At 39.7% G+C, this 24,869-nt stretch overlaps 1 protein-coding gene across 1 annotated transcript in view; it reads right to left on the bottom strand.

The window, feature by feature from the left end:
- The window catches only part of BEGAIN (brain enriched guanylate kinase associated), a 152,741-nt gene that overhangs the window by 34,779 nt on the left and 93,093 nt on the right, over positions 1–24,869 (bottom strand). The window contains exons 5-6 of the mRNA XM_054199961.1: positions 24,019–24,075; positions 19,270–19,336 (exon numbers count right to left, since the gene is read on the bottom strand). Coding sequence (XP_054055936.1) covers positions 19,270–19,336; positions 24,019–24,075 — 124 coding nt within the window. The remainder of the gene's footprint in view (positions 1–19,269; positions 19,337–24,018; positions 24,076–24,869) is intronic.

Below are 24,869 nucleotides of genomic sequence, written 5' to 3' on the forward strand. Positions count from 1 at the left end.
TCTCTTTCCCCCATTCCTCTGGAGTACAGGATTTCATCTCTCCTCACCATCATCTCTTCTCACCATCCTACCTGAAAGGAGGTTGTAGAGAGGTGGGTGTTGGCCACTTCTCCCAGGTGAATAATGACAGGACCAGAAGAAATCGTCTGAAGTTGCAGCAGGGGAGGTTTAGATTAGATATTAGGAGGAATTACTTTACTGAAAGAGTGGTCAGGCACTGGAACAGCCTGCCCAGGGAGGTGGTTGAGTCACCATCCCTAGAGGTATTTAAGAAACGTCTAGATTTGGCACTTCAGGGCATGCTCTAGTGGCAGAGATTGTTGGTTTGGTTTTTTTGGTTTTTTTTTTTTTTTTTTTTTGTGTGTGTGTGTATGGTTGGACTGGATGATCTCAAAGGTCCTTTTCAACCATGAAGATTCTATGATTCTATGATCATGTAGTTGACAGTCCCTACCATTTCCCACAAGAACCTCCCTGGTCTTTCTCCTTCCTTTACAAACTCCTGGGTGAAGAAAAGGAAGATGGAGGAGGTGAAGGACAGGGCCTACTGTGAGGAAAGAGAGACAAAAGCCAGGAAGGGGAGGAGAAAGGAAGCTGTGGAGAGTGCTGGCAAGTAAAGCTGTCTGTTTCTGGTACTACGAGGAGCAGCAGGGACATTATGGCTACTGGAAAGATGCGTTGATTACTGTCCCATGTCCTATCCAGGCCATACCATAAATGTGTGCCCTGCATGTCCCTTTCTGTTTCCTCTGCTTACGCCCCCCTCCTAACCCAGTAAACTTTTTTAGACAGCAGGACTTCAGGTTTGCTAATTTTGCAGTCAGTGGGACTAATTTCCAGTTATTTTGATGATTCATTTTCACTGTTTCCATTTTCCTTTTCCTTCTTATTTCAGTAGTACATATATGTAACTTCCCTGTTCTTTAAGTCAGTATTTACTTCTTGTTCGTATGTCATGCAATTATTTTTTTCCAATAACTTTTGTGTCTACCCTTTCAAGTGTATCCAATTCCAAACCTGCCCAAATCTATCCTTGTCCAAATCTATCACCCCACAAGCCCATCCTGTCCTCCTTTTTCTTGGGGAAAAGATACATCATACGCCTGAAAGCCATGTGTATCTCAGACACATTTCTGTTGCAATTCTCACTGTTCCTCACTCAATTAACTGTCATTCTGTTCTGAAAATTCAGTAATTCTACTTCTATGGGTAGAGATACTCAGCATTGTCTGGGTTGCTGTATGTCCATGTTAGCAAAATAAAATATATACTTGTGGATATAGCTGAATGTAACAGAATCCATGTATAAGGAACACCAGTAAGAGCACCTCACTGGTAGCTGGTTCTGTGTTCTGTCCATGAGTAATATCTGAATCATTCAACACTTCCTTGAAGAAATACAGAAAACATCTGCTACAAGGAGTGAAGGATGGTAAGTACTGGCCTACATCATAAGGCTTTTTGGTAGAGCCTCAGTTGGTCTGTATTCAATGGGTTCATGTATTATCCAAGGTACATGTTGATGTTAGCCTGACAACTGAAATATAAGATTTACTTGCCCTTTATTTTGGCTTTTGTACAAATACGTTTAAATTATCCTCTTTTTCATAGGGCAAATGTAAGGTGTTTTTTCAATTATCATGAAGAAATTAATCTTGTAGACACCTGCCTGCTTACTCTTTGAATTATTTGACTTCTACAATTGTTAAAAAATCAAAAATTATGGATTAAATCCATCGGCTATTGTTGAAAAACAAATTTGAGACTTGTGGGGTTGGCAAATGCAAGAAACTGTCCTTATCCATTTTGGACATTTTTAATTCTTCATTATGGCAAAGCAGGTGTGAGTTTCATCCTTAGGTGTAGAAGGTTGCTGCAAGCATACAACCAGTCACTTTTGAGTAACCACTATTATGCTTAGGAAAAGGGTGAAGGTTTCGTATATAACACATTTAACAGAGTTTTAAGTAGAGCACTGTCTAGTTGAAAAGTACTGAGTAAGTTGCGATTTTTCTTTGTGAGCATACAGCAACTGGAGAGGTCTGCTCTGGGAAGGAAATCTGATAGACACGGGGAAACGTGGAAGATCCCTAGGAGAAATAAGCCTGGAGTCCATGGAGGTGATAGGAAAACCACGCATTGGAACTGATGAGTGAGGCTGTGGTTCTTCAGGTCCAGTTAAGCACTTTACCATTCAACATCCACACTTTGAAATATCAGGAAATGCTTTGAAAAGTAGCATCTCCATGAGACATACCCCTTTTCTGGAATGCATTCTGTAGCATTTATAGGAAAAGTGCTGCTGAAGACACACAGGCAGGATAGCAGAAGTCTCAGACTGGATTTAAGTGGAAAAATGCTAAAAGCCCCATGAAGTACAAATTAATTGGAAAGAGTTTAATTGGGATCACCAGTTTATCGGGATATCTCCCAGGGAACTGATTTAGTCTAATGAGAATGGATGGCAGTATCTGCTGATTAACTGGAAGAGTGTTAGCATACGTTGAGCTTAATGGGGAGGGCTCCGGCAAGTTTCAAAGTATGTTCAAGGTTTTTCCTAGCTCAGAAGGGTAAGGTCTGCTTTTCTGTTACTATTGTCGGAAGAGATTTTATTTAGGAATGAATCTCATCCAGACTGTTTTGCATACAAACTCTTCCTTCCATCAGCAGATTCCCCAGCTGTGATATAACACAGGAAATATATATTTTTGAAAAGTCAGACCATCTGTCTTCCTACAATAAATACAATTAGAGATAGCTATACGGTACCTTAGCAGAGAAAGGAAAAGTACTTCTGCTGTCAATGGACACAGCAGACAAGACAGGATTGACAGATGCTTGTGATATTTTAACAGCAATGTTCCTAGACTTTTTACTCTGTCTGCCTCAGTTGGGTTCTAAAAAATGATTCCTACCCTGATCACTTCAGGGACTTATTATTATATTTAGCTAATATGCTTAGCTTTACAGAATTGTTGAAAGCCCAGCTAGATGTATAAAATTTTGCCTTCAAAGTTCCTTGAAGTGCCACATCCAAGATACATCTCCAGTCCTTTTTGCTTGTACTGACTTTTCATATCCTTTCGCTGTGAAAACATCTGTTTCTCTAAAATTTTTGGCATCCCAGTTTAATATAATTCAGAATTTCTTATGCAGTGCATGCTGTAATAAGGTACGCCTTAATATCTATTGGCCTTTGGTTATCCTTAATTGCTTGTATGAAGTCGCTTAGGTTAAGAGCTTTTACTTTGAGTTTAAACTCTCCTCATACAATAACGTCCTGATGAGAAGGTTTTGATTTAAGACCTCCCTCTGTTTAACTTGGCTCATGCTTAAATATTTGTACTGCTGAATTTTAATTCTTTGTACTGTACCCAGGGATTCAGGGCAGAAAAGTTTGTGTGCAACAGTAATACAAATGATTGATACAGCCTCTATCAAAGTTGCCAAACTTGCTAATCTCTATATTTGCAATGTTAATATTTTCTATAAAATTGTCAGTTAACTTGTCTATTATGTTATTAAATAATCCTGTCTGCCAGACCCAAGCTGTGCAGAAGTCAGCTACACAGTTATTAAACACATTAAAGTAGAAGATATCAACAAAGAGCATTTTACCTTCCTCCTGGCACCTTTCATTTGGTGCAGGTGTTTGATTGCATTTCAGGAGTTATAGTAGAAAAATCCATGAAAACAGGTTATTCTCCAGGGTCCCGTTTTACTATAAAGACAGCAGTTTATACCACTATTCTGTTTCTTCTTCATTTCTGCTCTCATTCCCTGTTACTTCTTTCCACGTCACAATCTATTGCATTCTTCCCGTCTGAGACCAGACCTCCCACTGACAAACTCTGGTCACGGAGAAACCATTCCTCTTTTCTCTCTGGACAACATTTTCCAACCACCAGCCTGCTCCCATTAAGGCTGTCAGCCACCTGAAGACTTCTTGGATTCAATCCCCCTATCTGGACAAAGCTTTCTTCCCCATCAGTGATATCCTACTCCCTCCCCAGCCCACTGTAAGCATGATTTTTTTACTGTTGTACCCACAGCGTCCTCTCTAGGATAATAGCTGGTCCTATTCTGTAACTGGGCAACTACAGAGGCCACTTTTCTCGTGCTCTAACTTCAGCTTTCTTCTACACAGGTGACTGTTTATGCGTTACCAGGACAAATATACAGCATACATTTCTAATCTAGGGGGAATGTGAAAATACAGTGTTTCCTACTCCATAAGAAGTGTAACTTTATTTACAGACCTTTTGACTCTATATAAACAAGGTATATTGTCAAAAAAACCCCAATCACAAAACAGCAAAGCAACAGCCGCCTGCCAAGAGCCCACCAACCTACTATTTTCTGCGGCAGCTATGTGCCAACAAAAGCATTTCATACTCCAGAAGGAGAGCTGTGGGGTGGAGCTTTGTGTTTTGAATAGAAAATCATAGATCTCATCAAAAGGAAGTATTCATACAATTACTGAGTCATTTTCAACATGACAATGTTGCAGCTAGGAGTTGATTTTTGTACCCATATCAGTCCCCTAGAGTTTTGCTATTGAATTCTGGAGATGCAAGTTTATGCTTAAAAATACGTATATAAAATTTATAATATGAAATCTACATTGGCACTATTAAACCTGATCTTGTCACTCTTTTTCTTCAGGTGCATACTTGCTTGAAACTCACTTGGTAGTGCAATGGCACAAATAGAAACTCCTAAGAAAGTCAATCATTTAGAAGACAGAGTCAGGAATCTTGGTCTCTCCTAATAGTGTTAGCAAATTTTGACATCATGAGCAAGAACTTCCCATCCTGCATTATCAGAAATCTCTGCAGGATGACTTAGGGCATCTGTTGTTGATGCAGGAGGAGGGAACAAAGTCTTGAGCAGGATGGGAAAGGATGTGTAGACACGCTGCAAACTCATCACACAGCAACTCTCTCCAAAACCCAATGTGCTGCTACAAAGCTGAGCTGGCATTAGCGTGTTTGGGAGGAGGAGGATTGCAAGCAAAGATGACAGCAGGTGGAGAAGCTCAGAAAATTTGTAAGAGGATCTCTGTATAAATGACCTTCCTCTGAGGCTTTCTCCCACAGTTGAGACCTCAGGAGAGGATGATCTAAGCCCTTAGAGCTTATCAGATTTTGATTTTAAAACCCACAGGCTTTAAGCTACAGGGACACCCTTCAGGTTGTGCAAAGCCTTTGCTCACTTCAGGTTAAATATGATCTCTCCTTTATAATGAATCAAAGCTTTTATAACCCTCAGGCCTTGGTAAAGGAACTGTTTTGTTTTAAAAAGCACTGTTGGAACAACAGGAAGAGCTAAGCCAGGAAAGAGCAAAATAAGAGGTTTTGTACCCTGCTAAACATAGAATGATATTTAGGGATGCTACTTGTACAGTCATCTATACAAGACCATATCCTTTCACCCCAGCATACTACCAAACAATTATTGACACTGAACTTAGAGAATCATGCCCGGAATATGAGTATAACATTTAGATAACGTATGTAAAAAGAAAACCATCTGAAAGTCTCATCAGAAATACCCTGGCACTGGGTAGCTATCCGCTAATTCTGCAGTGCTCTTGGCTTAATAAAGCACAGTAAATATGAAAATATTTAGAAAAGGAAGTATGCTTCAGGCCCTTGAGGAAAGCCCTGCATACTTAAATAATGATTCTTGACTTGTTTTTAATAGTTCAGCTATTCTTCCCAGTTTGATACATTATTTTCAAGAAAATCAACTTTCATGGCACAACTTTTTTATGGATTGGACTATCATTTTTTTGGCTCTACTGAAGTTTCCAAAGTCTTTAGTATTTTTGCTTCTTAAGAAGGATCATCTTAAGTGTATTACTCTTTTGGGACACAAAAGAAGAAACATAGATATCCAGGATGGCCATAGGAAGGGATTCATAGCTTTGAATGACAGAGTATTATCACAGTCACAGGAGTCCGGTATTCATCTTTCATAACTTAACCTCATCTCACCATCTAGAAGTAAGGCACTGGATAAATCTGCTTGTCTGTTCTTTGCTCAGTGGAAGAGATGCGCCCAAAGGGTGTTTATGCTTACACACAGTCACGCTGTAGAGGTGTTTCTATCTCTTATTTGACTTGAGAGGAGCTTGGGGACTAGCTGAGCCCTTATGCTTAATTAATAAGGTATAAGTAAGTGATATGAAGCACACGTTTTGTCTTAAATTCCAACTAGTGCTTCCTTATATTAGCTTTGTTGAAAATCTAGTAGGTGGCTGAGAGTGAAGCTTTTAGGAAAAAAAAAAAAGAAAAAAGACCTCTAGTTCACTGCTCATTTCATTTCCAGTTTTTTTATGTAATGGCATATTAGTTTTCTTTCAATCTTCTGGAAATTCTCCACAGTTCTCAGATTTCTTAGTAATACTTATTAAAACCTCAAATGCATGTTTGATATGGTCATTTCAAAACCTGAAATAGTGTTTATAAAGTGTTGGTAAGTTAAAACCATCCATTTTTACTTATCTGTATATCCTTTCATCTTCTGTTACTGTCAAACTACAAAAAAAAATTTGTCATCTCATGATATAAAAATATCTCATTTTCCTGAGCACAAAAAGCTCATTGACTTTTCCATTACGGTACTAAAGCCAAGCACACCCCACCATGCCTAGTAGGTAAAATACCAAAGTCAACATTTAAATTTCTTCTAGTTATATGAACTTCAGCTCCGTTATTTTACCTAGTATCTTACAAATTCTTTCCCTGTGACTTTTTGCTTCCTTTATCTATTTTTTATGTTTCAGGGCTTGTAATTCATATTGACTGCTATCAGTTCTTTCCACTTGCTACTTGTACAGTTTCCATTTTACGTAGCAATTTTTACTTCTTCTCTTAAAGTTTTTTAATCATAGCTTTCTTCTCTTTTATTCCTAAATGTGAGACGTGTTTTTAGCAATACAACGTGAATGGTAACTGATAAATGTTTAAATCTTTTCTCCCAGATGGTTTGGCTCAAAATAATTATCAGGTTTGCAAGATTCACTCTTTTTTTACATTAAATGCATATATCATTGGTTTGGACTTTATTCTGGATACAGATATCAAATGTAAAAGATTCATGATCTCTTTCCCTTGAACTACAATGCATTTTATTTCAAAGATGAGTCCCTGTATTTATCATAACGAAGGTGAAGAGAGCATTCCTTCATGTTTAATGTAGCATTTTCATAATCAGGAAATTGTCATTCTAATTTTTTTAACCACTTCTGAAGAGCTCTGTACTGGCTGTAAGTGACCATCAGCATAGGTCACTAAAGGTAAAGATGACAGCATTTTTTCCTCCTGTGTGCTACAAATAGCTGTTTATAGAGATATTGCACAACTGGTTGCAGCATGATGATCTATAGCAGGCTCAGACCAGCATGTGATCTGCCTCTGCCTTCTATTAATAATTCAGGAATATTCAAGACTACTGTTCTGAACTCCCAGGCACAATACAAGAGTGCCGTTCCCAAGCTCTTCAATCCACTTGATCTATCCCAAACAAGCTAATTTAACCATTTTAGTTGCCCAAGCCCTTTCCATGAGCTTCAGTCATAGTCTGCCACCAATACAAACACATTGTTTCCAATTCTTCTAGTTTGTTATTAGACTCAGTGCTGACGTATAGGCAGCTAGAGAGTCTCTTTTCATACCCCTTGGTGACTGGATTAGTTTTATCCTTGACACCTTGCTTTTATGGCAAATTAACATACTTTATTTTTTTCCTTTCAATCCCTTTTTTGTTATTAGGTTGATGCCTGGCTGGTATAAGCTCACCTCTTCCACACATGGTACTTTCCTATTTGCTGTAGCAGAGTAGAGCTAAACCAGCTTCTTTTCCTCATAGCAAATGGATCAGGACTCCCCAGAGCCCAAATCTGCCACCTAAAGCCACATGCCTAGTTAGCAACTCTTTTTCTGGGCATCCTGCTTTCTGTCTTGTTTCACTTGTAAGAGAGGAATGCTCTCTGAACAGCAATTATATGGATGGCTCCTGTCTTTCAGCAGTCTACTGGGAACTCTTCTTTTGGAGACAACGAAGATAGCTGGCACTAGCCCCTGTGGGGCAATTACCAGTAAAATTCCTCATGCTAATCTCCGAGCATTTAGTATTAAATCAGCTTAAGGAAGAGTATACGTAGTCAAAAAGTTGGAAGAAGCAGGCAGATCCATGATCCTTTTAGCACTCTCTTCCAAAAGTGCTTCTAGCCTATATTTCTTCTTCGTCATGGAATATATTCTCATTCGTTATTTTTCATCTCTGTCTATTTACTCAGAAGACAAATTCCTGGAAGCTGAGCAATGGAAAGCTGGGCAAGACCATAGAGTGAGGGTTTATCAAAATCTCATTGCAGCAGATAAAGCCAATTACGTGTGTCACCACGGAGTAAAATAAGCCTTGTTCAAATGAAGTTTCTCCCTGTGATGTTATATTTACCGAGCTCCTGCGTCACTGTAACTGGGAACCCTGAGATGTAGATACATAAATACAACTGTTTGAAGATTCACAGAGGAGCAGAGTGGGTATATTCTCCAGTCACCCTGGGAAGGGGAGACAGCTGCTTTCCTTGGTGCAGAGCATCAGGCAGAGTGTTGGCATTTCTCCTGTCTACAAACTGTTTCCCTCCCTAGTGCACTCTAGGAAGAAACATGTAGCTGGAAAAAAAGCAGAGTGATTAAGCACAGACACTCAGCCTGAGGAGAAAAAGCTCTGCTTTCTGCAACCTGCTGGCAGAACCCAGCGCAGGGGTCTCTCCTGCTGGTGGGGTGGTCTTGTCCCAGGACTCCAGCCAAGGACAGAGGCGTTACCACTCCTGGGGTGTCTCCAGGGGAGGATTTTGCTCGCTCACCTTCTTCTTCATGTCAAGCCCGTAAAGCCAGATGGCTTGAGCTTTACACATGGGAAATCTTAGTGCAGCAGGTTGAAACAACCGTATTTTGCACTCCCTACATTTTCTTTCTAGGCTGTTTTTGGAGATCTAACAAATATGAATCCCTCATGGAGACACCTCTCATTAGCATCTTGAGTTGGGTATTGAATGCCGGCACCCTATTAGAAGGAAATAAATCTATCTTGATAAGATAGATTTAATATTTGATAACTTAGAAACCTCCGATAGCCTTTAATCTGCTTTCCTGGCATCTTGGATAGAAATTAAAGTTTTACTTTTTTGATGTCTTTTTTCCATTCTTTGTTATCTCTCCTATCCACATGAGAAATTTAAAAGAAAAACTGTTAAAATATTTGAACAGGAAAGTATAGAAGTTTTGAAAGAAACCTTAAAGCGTCAGATAATTTGAGACAGAAACATCCCAATGTATTGTACTGTGTTTTTCAATTATTCACAGAAAACTGTTTTGTGACAAAACAGAATCCATTACTACTTTAACATCACCCAACATTGAAACAAACTTCATTGAGCTTACTACAGCTGGTGTGTAAAGATCCATTCAGTAAATTATGCTTTAAAAACTGCATTGAGAGACTTTGGCTAATTTTATTAGAGGTTTTAATTCTGATTCTCTGTCTAGTAGTTGGGTAACTGTAAAAGAACTATTTATTAATTTAAAGCTCATACAGCTGATTGATGCATGCTAATGCATTTTAAATTTAATAATCACATCTTCCTTAATTGAATTGTATTTGCTCAGACAGAGCATATAATTAAATCAAGTCTTTTCTAATCCTTCTCATGCCAGATTATTCTATGGTACATGGGGAAAGAATAGTCAAAAGTATGCATTTAGTTAATTTAAGCTCATTGAAAAAATCCACAGTCACATTGTGAATGTTTGGGATATTAATCATTTTCGAAAATAGAGAGATGTATTTTTCCATACATATCTTCTGCAATAATTAAGAAGGGTGGAGAGGCAGCAAGACTGAAAATATGGCTAGGAAGGAAACAGTTTTAAGGAAATCCAGCAAATTTATACAGCAGATAGTGAAATCTGCATACCACATGACCAGCAAGTTATTTCAGACAATTGCTCTCAAACGCCTTTATGGATAAGGAGCGGGTACTATTGCTCAGGAACCTTCACTTGCTTTACTTGTTCCTTATTATTTTGTCTCATGATGCTGAATTAAACAAGGCTGACAGAGAGAAGACACAGAAAACAAAGCCAAGACATAGCTAAGAAATGACAGAAGAGAAAATGAGGAAATGTTTTACTGAGATACTCTGATCTGCTTGTGTATGCCTGGTCAGTTGTTTCCAAGATGCAAGTCCAGGACCAAGGAGATTCCAAGACTTAAAAGATTGAAAAACCTGGCTAGGATGAGGGGGGAAAGTTAGAGTTGGGGATGGATTTCAGAGTTGCAAGAGGAGAAGGGTAGAGTTTAGGCATACAGAGGTTTACTATTTTAATACTTTTCTCTGATTGCTGAGGACCTTTGTCGCGGGCGGAGCACACCGCCACAACTTTTTGATAGAAGAAAAGTACAGGAATACAATTCATACTGGGATGTTCAAGCTTGGCATTTTCTTCCTTTTATGACAGATTAGAGGAACTGGATATATGGATGTACTATCAATGTATCTTCTGTGTCCATAACACTTTAAAAGATTTATTCTGCAAAACAGAGCTATGGAAATAAGCAGCATATTTTTCTCTGATAAATGATGTATTGCCTCAAGTCTAAATTACTGACCTGATCTAATTTGTCCATCAGAGTTAGATTATAGCATTTATCCTTTTTAATAAACAACACTGGTTGATGATTTAAAAATGTCCTGCAGCAGAATCTGATTTCTCTTCTTGATTTCCAAGCAGTATAATGTTATTAAACATAACATTGTGGGGCTATAGTGTTTTGTCTGAAGATTTTGCTCTCTTGCTCTATGGCATTTCATTTGAGGAATGATTTGCTCTTAATATCATATTCAACCTTGTACTGGGAAAGGTCTTATAAAGATTTGTTTCCTTGACTACCCCATGTCACAAGCTTGAAATGTAATTCCATAGCAGTAAAAGGAAAAAAAAAAATAATTCAGTGCTGGTGTATAATTAATAACGTATCACAGAAAGAAATCTGGTTAGCGAAGTGCTGTCAAGGTGCTGCTTGTGAAGTAAAGGCATGCTTTTCTTTGCAAGTGATTTGTAAAACATATGCAGGATCATTATTTGTCTTCCCAGTACAAGAAAATACTATGGTTGGTCTTCAACGTTTCTTCATGGGGGCAAGCACGCATTGACTGAGGACAAGAGGAATACTGCCTTTCTGAGCAGGGTAAGTCAGTTCATACGACCTATCCCTGACAGCTATAGGGGTTTGCTCCTTATTTGAAATAAGGTCAACCTGCACAGCATACGCTGTGTAAAAGGACATTATAATAAAAACTGCTTAGATCTGCACCTCCTGCCAAAGGTCTGCTTGTCACTGTGTCATCTGGAAATAAAATTTCAGTTCAATGAACCGCCCTTGTCTTACATGAGCTCAGGGTAAAGGCTCCTGTTGCCTCTTATGCAGCTCTTCTGGAATGGAAATCTGAGCAGCAAATTTCAGTTACAAATGGGGATACTTTATCTGAATTCAACGACTGCAAACAAACCTGGCCCTAGGCTGGGGAAAGTTCCTGTCATTCCTGGCCTGGGTTCTGCTTCAATATAATCTTTGGTATAAAGTATGGATGAACAGGGTATCACTGCACATGCTGATTGCTCCTCTGACTGCCTGAATTAGCTGACTGCTCATCTTTTTCAAGTGCTCAGGACTTTACTCCAGGCACTAGATATCTTCTGTGGCAAAAAGTTTCTTTTCAGTTTACAACCGTTTTATCCTGCTGACTTAGGACCAGTTCTTTAGGAAACCAGCAGCACAGAGAATCTGCTGTTTATAAACAAGCATAATCAGTTCATTGCCCAGCCCCACTGACAGCAGGACTAACTTGTTGGAAGCCAGAGGGGTGGTTTTACTTGCCATCACCCTCTTTGGTCTCCTCCAACATTGCAATTATGCTTGAAAAAATTATCTTACCTATCAGCTTATTAAAAACCTTTCTAAACTGGCTCGTCAGCTTCACAGCCAGTGCTCTTTCTACGAGCAATTTAGATGAAGTTGACAAAATGTGCTTATAGTTTTCCTATGTACCTATCGTCTCCCACATTTCCCATCAGTGGCATGCCTTGCCAGGCTAGAGCCCTGTTGGATAATAAAATGCTAAATAAATTATAGCTGGAGGGAATAGAGACGGTGTTGATTGATACCAATTCCCTGAAGTCAATGTAATAGTATCTTCTGAGGCTGTGTTAGTGACAGTAGGTTGAAAGAAGAAATGTTTGTTTCTGGAAGAAAAAAGAAAAAGATAAAAAGTAGAATTACATATTACGTCTCTAGTGAGCAAAGAGGACTCTGCTGGAGGTACAGGCCACTTGTGATAATAAAACTGACCAAAGATCTTATCATGTTAGTAATCCTACACACCTGTAAACTGTTCTGTGAGTATAAGGGATGCAACTAGAACAAGTCAATAAACAAAGCAGTCTTTCTCCATCCCTCTTTCATTTTGTCTCCATGAAAGTCATTGTCTTCTTATGTCAATTAATTCCACATTCCTTCCTGAACAGATAAAATGACATGGTTTTGAGTTCTGTAGCTGCTAGACTATTTTCAAAAAGTAATTTTCTTTATTTAGAAATGAAATAGGTTATAGAAACATATGACAGAAACCCCCTTTAGGGACCTGGACTAAATGGACCAATACTCTGCTTGTATATGCTCTTTTTTTTCCTCCTTCTTCTTTTTTTTTTTTTTTTTCCCCCAAAAAAAAAAACTTGATAAACTCATGGGAATGAGTTTATCATTTGGTTTACCATGGAGCTTTTAATTTGGAAATGGCCTTTGCCATTTTCTATTTATTTTGTAAACAGAAGATAAGTAACTGGCATTGTGAATTAGATCTAAGAGAACCTAGTAAGTCCTGTGATCTTTTTTGTAGGCAGTGAATTTGGATAGAGAAGACCTAGAAGTTATTTGGAAATTTGCTCCTTGATTCTTGAAGACCTTGGCCAAGACACTTCACTCTTCTGTGCCTTGTTTTCCACCTTCACAGATGATATCAGCTTTTCTGAAAGACTTTGAGATGTGAAGTGCCTGGTATAGAACACCTTTTCAGACTTATTCTTACTTCTTGCTTTCCATTTCTTTGTGGTGAATTGGCAGATAAACACAAAGGACCAAGGCACTTACAGGGAAGGCACAGGTCAAAGATACCCACATCACAGAAACATTTCTATTATTTTCAGCTATGTTGAAAACAACAGCTTTTTCTGTTCACAGCTGGTCAAGATGGTAGCTCCAGGGGGTGTCCAGAAAGACAGAGACCAAGCCATCGAGATGAGGATGATGAAAATGAAACCTCAACCTCAGGTATCAGAAATGCATACCGGTGGCTGAGAAATAAGACACGTGATGAGAAGGAAAGAGTTCTGTCACCATGCAACAGAGACGATGTTGGAAGTGGTAAGCCGTCCATCGTCACTTTACAGCTTCCTTAGTCTGCTTGTACTTGTGGAAGACAACCTACTTAGAGGGAAAGACAGAGCAGAACAGTCCCATGGCTTTGGAAAAAATGGATAGTAGTTTCCAGAACAGCCTCTCATGATGTCATATTCATCTACAGCAATTAGGAGGGTGCTGGACTGCCTTACGAGTCTTGGGAAGAAGGATCACCCTGCCAGCCACATAACAATGGGATGACAATGGAAAACGAATCTCTGTTCAGAGAGAGAGAAAGGACTGAGGACATCTGAAAGCCTCTGTGCTCGCGCGAGGCAGAGTCATGTTCCCAGCCTACCCAGGAGGGTTCATTTCTTTGACTGGAAAACTAATGGATCTACTCAGTCTGAGCCTGTGTAGTTGCTACAGGTGTTAATAGGCGTAGGTTTAAAAGGCTGGTCCTATAGCCTATTTGGCAATATTTTTTAACCTGGAAAATGAGTGTGAAAAGAGTTAGTGAGAGATGGAGATATTTAGCACAAAATGCCTGTAAGCACAAAAAGATAAAACCTAAAGTCCTCTTAGAAATGCATTTTTTCAACCGCTATTTTTATAAATGACTTGTTTCTGTGGCATTTACGGTCATTTCCTTCCTCAGAAATGTTGTTTTGCAGTTGTTTTTGTCCACAAAGCACAGGCCTTCTCTGGCTTCTGCCTTAACTAACCAACCAGTATAAATTTCTCTTGAAATTCACAGCTGTCTTCACTGAATGTGAGCAAATGAGCCTGTCAGGTTGAGCTGACTCTAAACTTTTCTTGTCTTTGGGATGCAAATCCTTTTAAGTATATTTAGGTCATCTCTATTTGATTTTCATGGGACATACAGTGGAGGGGGGGGAGCAAGTTATTCTTCATAAAGGAGAGAAAATGTATAAGATGTGCTTTAAATCACTACAGTCAAAGTCACTGTCAAAGTCATCATGTTCCATGTAGGAACCTAAACATGCTGGGCTTCTGCTTTCCTTACGTTTGTGTCAGAAATCGGCTTTTTCTCCATTGCCTGCATCTTTCACTTATGATTTAAACCAGATTGGGAAATGACTGGTAGCTGTCATGGGAGACTCAGGTGCAATCTAATGATTGACTAGTTTGAACTCCAAAGCCAAAGCGCTGGGCTCACCCTGGTAGTTAGATGCTTTTAATGCTTGACTGAAATTGTTTGTCAAATTCTTCAGCACTTTCCATATTCTTTACCTTCCTGGCCTGGACACCCAGCAAGCTGCCTCCTTTAAAATAACATTGCCCTGATGCGAAGTCTTAGAGCATCACTTAAAATTGCCCAGCTTATATTTAATTCATTTTTGGATTTCCCCAGCAGGAGATGCTTAGGTATATACTATGGCCAGCAGACTGGAAAGCTCCAGATATTCAAGAGCTGGATAAATAACTCTTAATAACATAAAGCATAAAGTATTTGCTGTACCTCTTAGTCCTCCTCCAGCTCATAGGCAGAGGGAGAAACAGGATAAAAATCAGCGCAGTGCTCAGATAGTGCAGCATTTCAGACCTGTTCATCCTTAACGCAAATCCCTCTTTACTGCTGGTTTATATAATAAATACTTCCAACTTTATGGCTGAGTCACACCCCACAGCCTGCCTTAATATAAATGAAAAATCAGGCATTAATGTAACGTAGCAGTTTTCATCTTGACAGATGATAAAATGTTTAACGCACTGTGTGCAGAGGGACGATGCTGGATTTGCAGGGCGGGGAACCAAAGCTGGGGCTGTGCTGAGGAGCCTGGCAGGGCTGGCAGAGCCAGTGCCCGGCATCTCCTGCACTGCAGAGCAGTCACGTCCTTCATGTCTGACAGCATTCAGTATTGCCTATGCTACCGAAAGGTCCTGAACTGGCACTGAGGTAGAGGAAAGCAATTTTCTTCCTTAGAAACAGCAATCAAATCCAACAGGAGTGGGGATGACGCTTCAAAGAACCAGAGCTTTCAGTTTGGCAGCAGGCTTGAGGGAGATGGGTTGGCAGACTAAGGGCTATGTGGGAGTAAGGGCTTATGAAGTGGGTGTGTTGATTTATCTGCTGGTTTCCCTGGTCATCAGAGGGCTCTGCTCCTAACCATAGGGCTGTCACCTTCCATATCCTCCTCCAATGCTGCCTGCGTATTTTTGTATTAGATGCAGATAGCATGCATTTTAGACCTCTCTACATTCTGGCCTCTTGAAGGACTTTGCATGAGAAGTGAGCTTCTACCATTGAGCAGTCTTTTTTACTTTCTAGTTACAAAAGACATATTTTAGGGTGTTTCTGGAGAATAAGGTCTCATGAGCTCTTTGAAGCTGGATTTCTGTGATCAAGTTTTCAAGAACATTCAAAATGCAGATGGGGGAGGAGAAATGGGTGTGATTTTCATTATCAGTTAGGTTTATTAGGCAGCTATTATTAGGTATCAGTTCCTCCCAAATGTAGATACCATTAAAAACCTGGCTTATGGATTTAAAGGTAAAATTACAGAACTACCTGCAACTGAAAGCCTTAAAACACCAGAAGCTTTTTGAAATACGTTGGCTAATTCCACTGAGGATCATATGGGGGATGCGGATGGATTGAGATCATATAAAGGATTTCTTAACATGTGGTTGGGATGACTTCCATAATCTACTTGTAATTGCTGTTTGTGAGCAGCAAGACCATGGCAGAGCATCCTTGGGAAACTCAGACAAGTGTAAGGCAAAGTGAAGACTACTGGTGACAACTGGGAGTAGGTAGTGTAAAAAGTTCTTTAGTTGAACAGTTCTGTAATGGAATCACAGTGTAAAATTTGTGGGCTCTCCTCAGTCTTTTCCTGCATCTTAATGGAAAAAAGGAGTTATAAAGCTTAATTATTTAAGAAGACAGCCTGTATATTTCCCCGCTTAACCAGTGCTTACAAGACCAAACAAATCTTCTCCCCAGCTGTGTTAAGAACAGCAGTTTTACGAGTAGTGACAGCAGAATTTAGTTCTGTGCTACACCTGCCTTTACCATGCCATGTGTTTAGCCTTGCCCAGTTTAATACAGCAAACTCTCCTCTGGTTTGAGGATTGCATTTTTTAGCTCTTAGCCAACACAGACGTTGGGGTTTATATCTTATATTTTTATTTTGAGTTGTGATGTGACAGAGATTTCAATTGGATACCATTTGCTGTGATCAGAGGTGTGCTTTCAAACATTTTTAAATATTTTATAGATCAGCACTCAAAAGGAAGCAAAGCCTAGAAGAAAAATAAATGCTACTTCAGCTGCTTTTCTGTGACTGCTGATGAATTAATGATTATTTTTTACATCCCTTATACCAATAGCAGGCATGAAAGGCTTCAACATTCAGGATACCCAAAAACATTAGGAGAGAGAGGCCAAGGTGGAGCCCTAGATGACCTGGGGCCAGTCACTGGGAGAGGGGGAGCTGTGAGTCACCTGTAAGGACAGGGAGAAAGTGGTCTCCTGGGAGCATCCCAGGTCACCTGCAGGCGTGGTGGGGGAGGGACCCCTGCAGGGGGACCCCCCCCAGGGACACCTGCAGGGGGAGCGAGGGACCACTGCCCCAGGAGTCTTTTTTTCCCTACTGGTTGCATTTGGACACATTAAATGGTCAAAACTTGTACACTCAAATCTGAGCATATATATGTGTGTGTGTACGCATGTATGTGTGTGTATAGAGGGATGGGGTAGGGGAGACAGGAGGAAGTAAACACATGGTTTATGTATTTGGATTTGTATAAAGGTAGAGAAATCAACGGCTTTTGATTTTGGAATGACAAACTGACTAAATTACACAAAAAAGTAAACACAGCTGTTCTAAGCAGGAAAAGGAGAGAAAGGTATCCAAGAGCCCAGTCCACCATAAGCTGTTGATTAACCGGACCAGCTGTTATTTAATCCAACTTTCTCTGAAGTATTGAGGGATTTTGGAGTACCCTGAAAATCAAATGGTTTGGCTTATCTAAATCAAATATGGTACTATTTTCCTCTTTTTTTTTTTTTGCTTTTAATATTTGCTTGGTTTTGTTTTGTGTCTTCAGTTTCAGTGTTTCCGAAGGCAAAGCAGTCTGGAGTTAAGTGGTGTACAAAGTCTGGTTGATTTTCTTCGAACCTCTAAAGCTACCGTCAATGATTGTCATATTAGTGGGATAAAGAAAGGTACGGTGCTCCATGGAACCAGTCTTCCTTATTTCTGTGCTGCGCTCTGAAATCATTGCTCAGGATTTGAAGCGGATGCTGAAACAGCAGTTTAAAAATTCTTTGCTTTGATCTGAAATACCTGATAAAAAAGCATGGATTTTCTGGAGTCCTTCTTTCTCTTTCTAATCTTTTCATTTCATTTACCAGTCAGAATGCCTCTACTTTATTTATCTTTTGTAGCGCATATGTACTTAATACTAGGCCACAGATGAAGACAAAATCCCAAAGTGATTTGGGTAAAAAGAAAAAGAATGTAACAAAGGAAGAGTGGAGAAAAAAAAGCCAGTATCACGAGATCAAATGTTATTTATGCTTGTACGGTGTTTATACATATATTTATGAACAAACATGAGCTATAACCCAGCTGTAACTTTGCCCTGTCCTTAGCCAGTTACAAAAGCATCAGTACTTCATCTATTTTCAGCTATTTAAACAGACTCCTGAGATAAGAACAATGGCATTTTAAAAAAATTGTTTCTCATTTCTTAGTAAAGGCTGGTGTCTCTCCAATATGTTGCCATAGTCCCTATTTACTCTCAAAGCACAATAATCTGTTCCCCTCATTCCAAGCTGCCCACCCATGCAAATGTTACATATGAGACTTGTGTAAAACATAAGCTTATCCTCACGTCCTTACCGCTGTAGGTCAGGACTCTGCCCGGACCCACGCACTGTGTGCTTATGTGTGTGCCCTGTTCTTGCCCGGGCCATGCCGGGTGAGGGGCTGGGCAGAAGCAGAGCAGGGAACGACTGACCGTACTGAGCCGGGAGCGGAGGAAGCATCTGAGGCTGTTCTCATGACCTAAAGGTCTTTGGAAGTTCAAAACTGTTGTTCTTTCCTCTTTGGGTATTATCCTCACATTTCTCTGTGAATTTTCTCCTAACAGTGCGTATGATGTTCCAGCAGCATCAGCAATGAGCCAGGGCACTAAAGGCGTTGCCTTTTTTTTTTTTTTTATCATCAAACTATTTTGAATGAACAGTGCTGTGTCTTGTAATATTAGTCCTAGATGTGGAGCCCATAAATGGTGCAGTGATTTCCTCGCTCAGTTGCTAATTGGCCTGTGACAGTGACATTGACATTGCGGTTGCAGACACATGCAGATAGGAAATTAATACACGAAGATTGATAGTTTTGACAGCATATGCAAGTCAGACCATCCAAGCTTTATTAAATCACTTAATAAAAGCTGAGTGAAAGTATCTAAGAAGCATGAGAAAACCTTGGATTACCTTATTTAAATTTCTTACTTAATGAAAACATAAATATTTAAAAACCCATGAAGTTATTAACTAAATTAACCAGAATTATTTTAAAGGTACAATTTACTCAGCCAGATCATCAACCAGTGCAATCTCCATTTAAATTGATGGAGCTATGCCGTCGTACACAGCATGAGCTCTAGATCATGATACTGATAAAGCCATATATCTTTTTTAAGCATACTGCATTTAGAGCATAAGGAATTTTTTTTGGTGACAGCTACATATACGTTTGTCCTATGATTTAAGAACCATAAAAACACATTTAATATTAAAAAAAAAAAGTTCACATGATAACTTACCATTCTGTAAAGTTTATCCTCCAGATCCTGATTAATTCTTTGTAAGGCTAGGTAATTGTTTTGTATCCTAAAACAAAGATGATATCATGTAATTGAATGCATTGTTTTTCATCTTGTTTTTTACCTGTAATTTTCACATCAGTACAAAATCTTGGCTTGCACTACTTGAAATCTATTTTCTTATCATGCCTGTTGCCAGTCAGTTGTTGCCTTTGAAATGTAATTACCACCTACTTCCTAAGAAAAACTTCTTTGTCATGTTTGCTTACTATATTTAGTGGCAATTTCCATCAGGAAAGTGAAAATATATTTGCTGTTCTGCACTTGTGTGCAGACATGCGTCGCAGCATGGGAACGTCCACAAAGGGCTTGTAGCTTCACATCAGGCTCAGGAATGATATGTTAGGGGGGAAGCTTGAGCTGTATGCTTAGAAAGTACAGAAAACGATCTATGGAACTCTCTTAATAAGGAGAATTGCAGCAGAAACCTAATGACTGTAGCAAAAGCAACATGTGTGCATCACTACATGACTTAGAAGAGAATATTCCTTTTGAAAAAAGTTCAAGGAATTGCCTATTCTCAAGAGCTAAACACATCCCCTTTCTTCAGGAAATACATTTAGATAGCTTAGCCTCGGAAAGGTGGGAATTTATTTTTATCAGCACTGAGGGATTGAATGGACTCACAAAATGAGATTCCCCTGCTTATTCCAGAGCAATACACCAAAGAAAAGTTTCGGTCTGTACACCTTTCAGTTACTTAGATGGTACCTTGGTATTTTAATGAACAATCTGTGCAGCCTGTGGGAAAAACATCACTATTTTGGTAGTGGCAGTGCCTTTCTTTTCACAGAAGGCAAGTAGGGTAGCTCCTTGTTCTTGTTTGTACGTATCACCTCAGCAGGATTTATAACTATAAAGCAAATATTAGAAGCTCAGCTGTGAAAAGTTTGTCTGAATACATCTATATGTTTGTACAGAGTCTTAGTTCAATAGGTCAAAGCATTTTCAGTGGTGAGCTGATTTTAGGTAATGGGGAAGTGCGTTCAGTGTACGAGTGCACTCAGATGTAGTACATGTTCATTCAGCAGAAAGCCACTTCGTCCAGGAAGCCTGGACTTGGGTGTAGTTTCCATAATGATCAGGAACAGAGTGGGATTAAAGAAGCCTCTTTGGCTTATTATACAGTTAGGAGTGCCTGCTGAAATCAGAACCAAGACCTGCATTCGAACCATGCCATGGCTGCAAATCAAGTGGTCCAGCCCGCCCCTTCCTGGCAGCCAGTGTCTGACCCTGCTTCGGTTGCCATGGAGATTTTCTTTCCAGTTAAATGATCAAAATTCTCCATTCGAGGGCAGGCCAGCAGCTCGTGGTGCCCCTCACAAGGCATGCAGAGCTCCCGCTGGAGCTCCCAGTAATACCATAACATCTGCCGCATGGACCTGGGAGGGGAGGTCTGTGCTGAGGACAGCTGCTCTGTGGGCATAAACACTGACATCCCCACGGGTGAAACTCCCCAGGGTACCGAGGGTCAGCCCACACTCAGGGCAGACATTTCAAACATGTGTTGCGAGCCTGGGGGGAATTTCAGCATCGTGTACATTTTACAGAGCTGTTGAGCACAGACTTCCTCCTAAGGAGGATCTACGGTAAAGAGCGCTTGCTAAGGTGGTGACCCAAATGGGCTGAAAATCTGTGAGACTTGCACTAACCTACAGCTTGGTCATTACTCACCAGTTCTCACAGTGCCATTGTGTAAATGTCCAGGTGACTTATAGGATTGACTGAAGTTTACGGACCTCTGCATCCCTGCATTGTCCACGCTCCTGTCAGATGCAGCATTTGCTACCCAGCCTCTGTATAGATATTTATTTGCGCAGGTCTAGGTATACTTGGGATTTTCACAGCTATTTCGCCAAAGTCAACACAACAGAGAGAAATCTTAGGGTACCCTGTACCCAGCTTTTCATGGCACAGGAGAAGGCAGAGATGATCTTGGTAAATCGGTGGAAGCAAGGAGGCTTAAACTGGCTTTGCCTGCACACAGCTACTCAGCACAGAGTTATGTTTTGCTGGTAAGGCTCTGTGCCGTGGTGCAGGGAACAAGGATTTAGAAAAATAAGATAGGGCCTGCTGGCTGAGAGCAGAAGTGCCGCAGTATCTTCTCTGTCATGGTCTATAGTTTTTCTCTAGTAAAGCAAAATAGAACAGGTTAAACTTGCTTTGCACCCAGGCAGCTTGTGGCTCAAGTAGAGGTGGTGTAAAACCGATGTAAACTTTTAGCACTTGCAATCTCCTGAAAGTTTGCATGGATTCAAAAGCACCTGCATAAATTCCTGAAAGATAAGGGGAAAAAATTATTGGTTCAGGGTTTTTCTAGCTCAGACGGCTCTGTCCCCCAGTCTGTTCTGCAGTGTAGACGTATGTGGAGAGCTCAAGGAAGAACCTTTCCATAACTTTGAGATCATTAATAAAACCAGCAGTAATTGCTGCTTGGATATCTGGCTTGTGATGGTGGCCATGTATCACTGGGTTTGCTCCTCAGCTTCTGTTGACACTTTTTATCTTGATATGGATGACTGGAAGGTTGGTTACCATTAACATAATTGCTCTTGGATGGCAACACTTACATGCTCTAGGTGGTAGAGGGTTTTTGCAAGAGCTTATCACAATCTGCTTCTCTGCTTGTAACTTCTTTTGTCTTTGCCCATCAAATTTTACCTTGTTATGTGATTGAGGAGAAAGTAGCCCACAAACCCTAATTCTCTAACACATTCATTTTGCACTGAAAAAGTTGGCCACTTCCCAGTGAAATCAAATTCAATCTAAAGAAAACATCCACAGTAAGTAGGAAGCTGAGCTTCAAAAAGTGTTTCTATTGAGAACAGTATGCAAAGGTAGTCAAAATAACCACAAACACATGCACACATATACAAGCACATACACATGCACATATATGCATAAAACCAAATTGGAAATCCACTGTGCCAAAAGAAGTGTCAGCAAATGTGGGTGGCAGGAAGAGAAATGTACCCAGAAATATATGGAATAAAATGTTAAAGGGATAAAAAAGGAACAGAGTAATCAAATAAATCTTTGGGCAACACTCTAAAAAAGGAGGAGTGGGGAAAATTATTCAAATTTGAAAATGATCAGGTGATCAAATGGTAACTAAACCCTCTTTGCAGAAACAATACACCCAGATAGCTTGAACATTGTGAAGTATGAAATATTTTAATGTTGTAAATCTGGCTTCTTTGTAAATAAAGCAAAGAGTAGCTTCACTGCCCTATGAAACTGCTATAAGAATAAACTCCTGTGAATCAATAACTTATCATTTTTTGATGGCTTTTTGTGTTTTTCGTATTATTAGGTGACATCCATGCGCCTCCAGGTACATATATGTGCGTGCATTAAATGCATGTTTAGATTCTTGACCAAATTAGTGCCTAATGAAAAATATTCTTACCATATTGAACATTAGGTGTCTGTGCTCTCACCTAGCAGACAACATACTCGTCTCTAAGACTGCAGATCACCACTAAAAAGGAAGTCCAAAAAAGCCTCTGTTTCTCTGCTTCCACACAGTCTCAAGCCCTCTTAAGGCCATGATGTATGTTTAAAGTAAAACACAGGTTTGGGCTGACTTTCTCTAAAGAAGACAATTTCACCCAGAGTGCAGTTTAGCTTCGAAGAGTGACCGTTAAAATAGTAACTTCTTGTTCAAAAAACCTTTTCCCTCTCTGTTATGACAAGTTACACCAACTTCCTTATGAAAACAAAGAGATTTTTCCCCCCATTTATTCCAAAGCTAACACAGCTACAGGATTCCTGTTGAGAAAACGCCTTCAGTCCATCAAATGTCTTGCTTTTGGTGAAACAGTTATGTGAGGGGGCTAATCTCAGTGCTAAATACATGCTTGAATGGGTTTATTGCTCGTGTCTTAAACTCTGGTAAAAACTAGGATGGGGACCTCACCAAGTTGTTACCCAGGGTAGGGTCTCAAGGAGAAAACGCAATAGGAACTTCGGAGTCCGGTTTCTGTTCCAAGATTGCTATTTGAAAATTGTTTCATTTTTAACTTAAAAAACCCATGCTGATCACATCAGATAGGGGACCACTATGAGTTATATGAAATCCCCCATCTCTTTTCAGACACTTTTCAAAGCTGAACCTGTGCTTTACAGTTAATATTTTCAAACCTACTCCACACTGCCCTGTTTTTGCTTCCACCAGGAGAAAAGAAAAAAAACACTTCTAAATGTAGAGAGGTTGAAAATTTGACCATCGAGCCACATAAGTGACCTCCTTGCTTGGTTAACAGAGGAGAGGAGAGGCTTAGCAGCAACATAGGCAATTCTGGATAAATTAAGACAATAAAGGCTTTCTGAAAGGAGTAAAAAAGGATGGTCATTCAGCCTCTCAGAAAAATTCTGCACTTTACAGTAATGGAAGTTTAATAACAGAAATGTTCTCTAGTACACAAGTGGGATCTTGTTACACAGGGCTTATTTATTAGGCGGGGTTGAATTTCTCTCCCTGTGCAGTGAATAAAGCAAGAGACACATTATTGAAACTAATTGTAGTTCCTTGTTTTCCTCACATTGATTTTCCTCTGTCACATGTTGCTGACACGCTTTTGGATGACAGTTTTTTTTCAGACATTATCCTTCTCCAGGTTGAGAAATCTAGTTGTTCAACTTGCAGTATGCCTTGCTATTCTCAATAGAAACATTTTTAAAGCTCACCTTGTGAAATATTTTGGGCTTCCCATATGATATGTCTTCAGGGGAGTAATCACCTGCCTGAAATATAATTTTTAATATAAGTTTTCTTCATAATATGGTACAACATTCCATTAGAATATTGGAAAATAATTTCTACTAATCTGATGTTTGGGTATGAGGGCTAGACTTTGCCATGAGCAAAGAAAGACTGCCTGGCCTGAGTTTTGAAGGGTGCTTAACTCATCAGTGCCCAATGAAGTTGATAAGAGGTTTCCTACAGACTAGGAAGCCCCTAGGGGGGCTGAAGCGGGATGGTCAGCCCCTCTGCTGAATTATGGCAGCTGTGTCTGAAATAATGCTTGAAGAGAAAAGAGTTCCAGCGTTCCCTGTCCTGTAATATATTGGAGAAAAACTACATCACGAGTGAAGTTACTTTCAATAGCTCTGCTCTAAGTGATGTGATAGGAAAGATATTGTTGGAAAGAAAACAATATGGAGAACTGCTCTTGATAGATGTGTGTAGATTTCAAGACCATAATGACAACTCCTTATTTCAGCCTTGTTTTAAGAAGCCTCCCCAGTTAGGGAAGCATTTAAGTTATAAGACCACATTAGGAAGTTTCCTAATTTGAGGTCTTACAGCCTCATTCTGTATAAAATTTGCATAAAATGGTTTGATTGACTCAGTTTGGTGGTGGTTTCTGGTTTTGGTTTGTTTTGGTTTTTACCTTCTGCAAGGAATGAAAAATACTTCTTTGGGTATAGCCCTGGAATGTTTCTGAATTCTGAATTTCATTTTGGCTCTTCCAATGAACTAAATCAAAGAGTTCAATTATCTACATCAGTTTAGGAAAGTCCTCACAAGAAATGCA

The sequence above is a fragment of the Rissa tridactyla genome, chromosome 4 (genome assembly GCF_028500815.1).
Source record: "Rissa tridactyla isolate bRisTri1 chromosome 4, bRisTri1.patW.cur.20221130, whole genome shotgun sequence".
Lineage (NCBI taxonomy): Eukaryota > Metazoa > Chordata > Aves > Charadriiformes > Laridae > Rissa > Rissa tridactyla.